Source organism: Gavialis gangeticus, unplaced genomic scaffold, assembly GCF_001723915.1.
Source record: "Gavialis gangeticus isolate Ggan-Ray unplaced genomic scaffold, GavGan_comp1, whole genome shotgun sequence".
Lineage (NCBI taxonomy): Eukaryota > Metazoa > Chordata > Crocodylia > Gavialidae > Gavialis > Gavialis gangeticus.
This window is the reverse complement of record NW_017729011.1, coordinates 18,029,192-18,031,818: the sequence shown is the minus strand read 5'-3', so window position 1 is coordinate 18,031,818 and position 2,627 is coordinate 18,029,192. Positions and strand designations below refer to the sequence as shown.

General features: G+C 70.5%; 1 protein-coding gene across 1 annotated transcript in view; it reads right to left on the bottom strand.

Moving 5' to 3' along the window:
* Positions 1-2,627, bottom strand: part of BARHL1 (BarH like homeobox 1) — a 5,988-nt gene that overhangs the window by 2,758 nt on the left and 603 nt on the right. Inside the window, exon 2 of the mRNA XM_019510301.1 lies at positions 1,671-2,490. Within this exon, the coding sequence (XP_019365846.1) occupies positions 1,671-2,320 (650 nt within the window). The 5' untranslated portion in view covers positions 2,321-2,490. The remainder of the gene's footprint in view (positions 1-1,670; positions 2,491-2,627) is intronic.

Below are 2,627 nucleotides of genomic sequence, written 5' to 3'. Positions count from 1 at the left end.
CCCGCGGGGCTGGCCCTGGGGCGGGGGAAAGAGGAGTTCTCCGCGCAGCACGGGGCAGGGCGGGGGAGAAGGAGACGATCCGGTCGGGAACCAAACGGGAGCATCGGTTTCGTTTTTTTCCCCCTCTGATTCTCCTTTTCCCCCTCTCTCTCCCCCGGCGCGGGAAGTCCTCGGCTTCCCGTTGGGTGGCAGCCCCGTCGCCCGCGGAGGAGGAAGCCGAGAGAGGAGCAGCGAGCCCGGCCTCCGCAGTGAGACCCGCGCCCGGCAGCCGAAGGTAAAGCGCCGGCCCCGGCTGCAGGAGCTGCCTCGGGGAGCGGTGGAGCCTGGCAGGCTATTCGCACCCCCCACCCCCCTTCACAAGTAATACGACTATTATCATCCTGCCCGGAAAGTGGCTGGAGGCCTGATGTGACAGGGCAGCCGAGGCCCATCATGTGCTGGCACTTGTGAACCGGCCTCTCGGGTCCAGCTCCGTACGCTTCGCTTGCAGCTCGGCGGCATGGCCGGGCCCGCGGCTCGCACCGACTCCGCGGCCAGGCCCGGGCGGAAATCTGCGGGCGTGTGGCCGGGGGACAGCGCCTGGGATCAGGCCCGCTTCTCCCAGCCACCGGCCCCGCCTGCCCTTCCGGGCCAACGAGGCTCGCCCCCCGCTCTGGAGAAGCCGGGGGTGGGGGTGGCCTGGGGAGAGGGCCAGTGGCCGGGACACGGGGCTGGCGCTGTCGTTGCCGGCACCGGTGTGCGTCGCCCGGCACGGGAGGCAGGTCGGCAGCTCCGCGGGCAGGGCGACGAGAGATGTCTTCCCACGGTGCCCAGAGCTGGGGCTCTGTGTCCCCGCTGCCCCCTCGCACTTACAACCCCCCACATTTTCCTGCCCCTCCGCTTGGTTTCGTTGCAAACTCGGCCGTCCCGCCAAGGGCAGAAGTGAAGAGCGGCGTTTCTCCTGCTCTCCACCTCCTCGCCCCCTTGCTCTCTTTTTTCGAGCTCTTTCCTCCCCCCGGGCCCTTTCCCTTCAGTCCTTGAGCCCCAAGCGGAGCGACTCCCCCGGGCGCCGGGCAGGCGCCGTGCCGGTGAGCCGCCTTTCCGCGCGGCTCGCTTTGCAGCGGGGCTGGCGGAGACCGAGCCGGGACGGCGGGGCCAGGAGCAGAGGGAGAAGGGAGCGGAGAAAAGTTGCCTCCTTGCAGGGAAACCCAGGCCTAGGCTCTGTCTCCCTGCCCGCTCTTCCCCGCCCCATAGGTGCAGCCTGCCGGCGCTTCAGGGCCTCTCTCCGGGCACCGCGCTCCGCCACGGACTGCTGCTTCTCCCTTCCCCGGTCGTGGAGGCGCCGGCCCTCCGGCTCCGGGCCAGATCCGGCTCCTGCGGCCCCGGGGCAGAATCGCGCCCGTCTCCGCACCGCCCGGCAGCGCCTTGGCCACCGCTGCGTTCGCCCGCCGCCGCCGAGCCCGGGTGAGTCCGGCTAACGACTTCTCTCCTCTCCCGACCCCTGTGAGCGTCATTGTCGCTTGTCTTGCAACGGCCCGAGCGTCCGATTGCAGGGACCCGCAGGCGACTTGCGCCCCGCAGTCGCGCCCAAGCCCGGCGCCGGAGCGGCTCGGCGGAGCCCTGCCCGCCAGCAAAGGGGACCCGAGTGGGGAAGGGCTGCGCTCCCCTCTCCGGTGCTTTGCACCCCTCGCCCTCGGCCGCTCCGGCCTGCGCCTGTCTTCAGAAGCAAGTTGGAGCAAGTTGATGGGGTTTTTTCGTTTTCCCCCGGCCGCGGCGGCGAAGCCGAGTCCCGCTCCCCGGCTCGCAGAGCCCGGCGCCCGCCGCGTGCCCCGCGCCCGTGCGGAGGCTCAAGCCGAGCCCGCGGGGCCCGCCGGCGCTTACCTTTGTACTCCGAGTCCGAGGACACGTTGCTGCTACTTTTGTCCATTTTCTCTCTAAAATCCTCCCCGGGCTTGGCGGGGCCGCGGCCCGCAGGCTCCGGCCCGCTCTGTCCATTGGTGCTAGAGTAAGGCGCGCAGGCTGCCAGGGGCTTGCAGTCGGCGAGGATGTCCCTGATTAAGAAAGACGAGGTCACCGTTCTGGACTGGGACGGCGCCGACACCTGCCCCGGCTGCAGGTGCGAGTCCAAGCCCACGGCGACGCCTTGCCTCTGCGCCACCGCCTCCAGGCACTCCCTGCCCGGCGAGGGGGGCGACGGGCAGCCGCTGCTGACTTCGGAGCGGGGGCTTAGTTCCAGCGGGGACCTGCAGTCCCCCAGCAGCGGGTCTCCCTTGGGCACGGCCGGGCTCCCCGGGCGGTGGGACAGGATGGAGTCGATCCCGAAGCCGTTGGACCCCTCCATGGCCTCGCACGCTCCCGCCGCGGGTCAGGCTGACATGGGCTGGGCGGCGGGGCTGGGCGCGATCAGACAAAGTTCAGCCTGGGAAGCCAGGGACCCGCTCGGCCAACAGTCCGCCGCGCTCTGGGCATTAGATCCAGGGCTCAGCCTTTCTTCTTCAGCGCCCCAAGCAGCTGCAGGCGGAGGGGTGGGGGTGGGGGGGAGACAAACAAGACAGGCACACAGAGAAAGGACAGACCGTCAAACTTGGCACGGGGAGCCCCCCACTCCCGCAGCCCGCTCGCATCTCGCCGCCTCCCCCCTCCCCGTG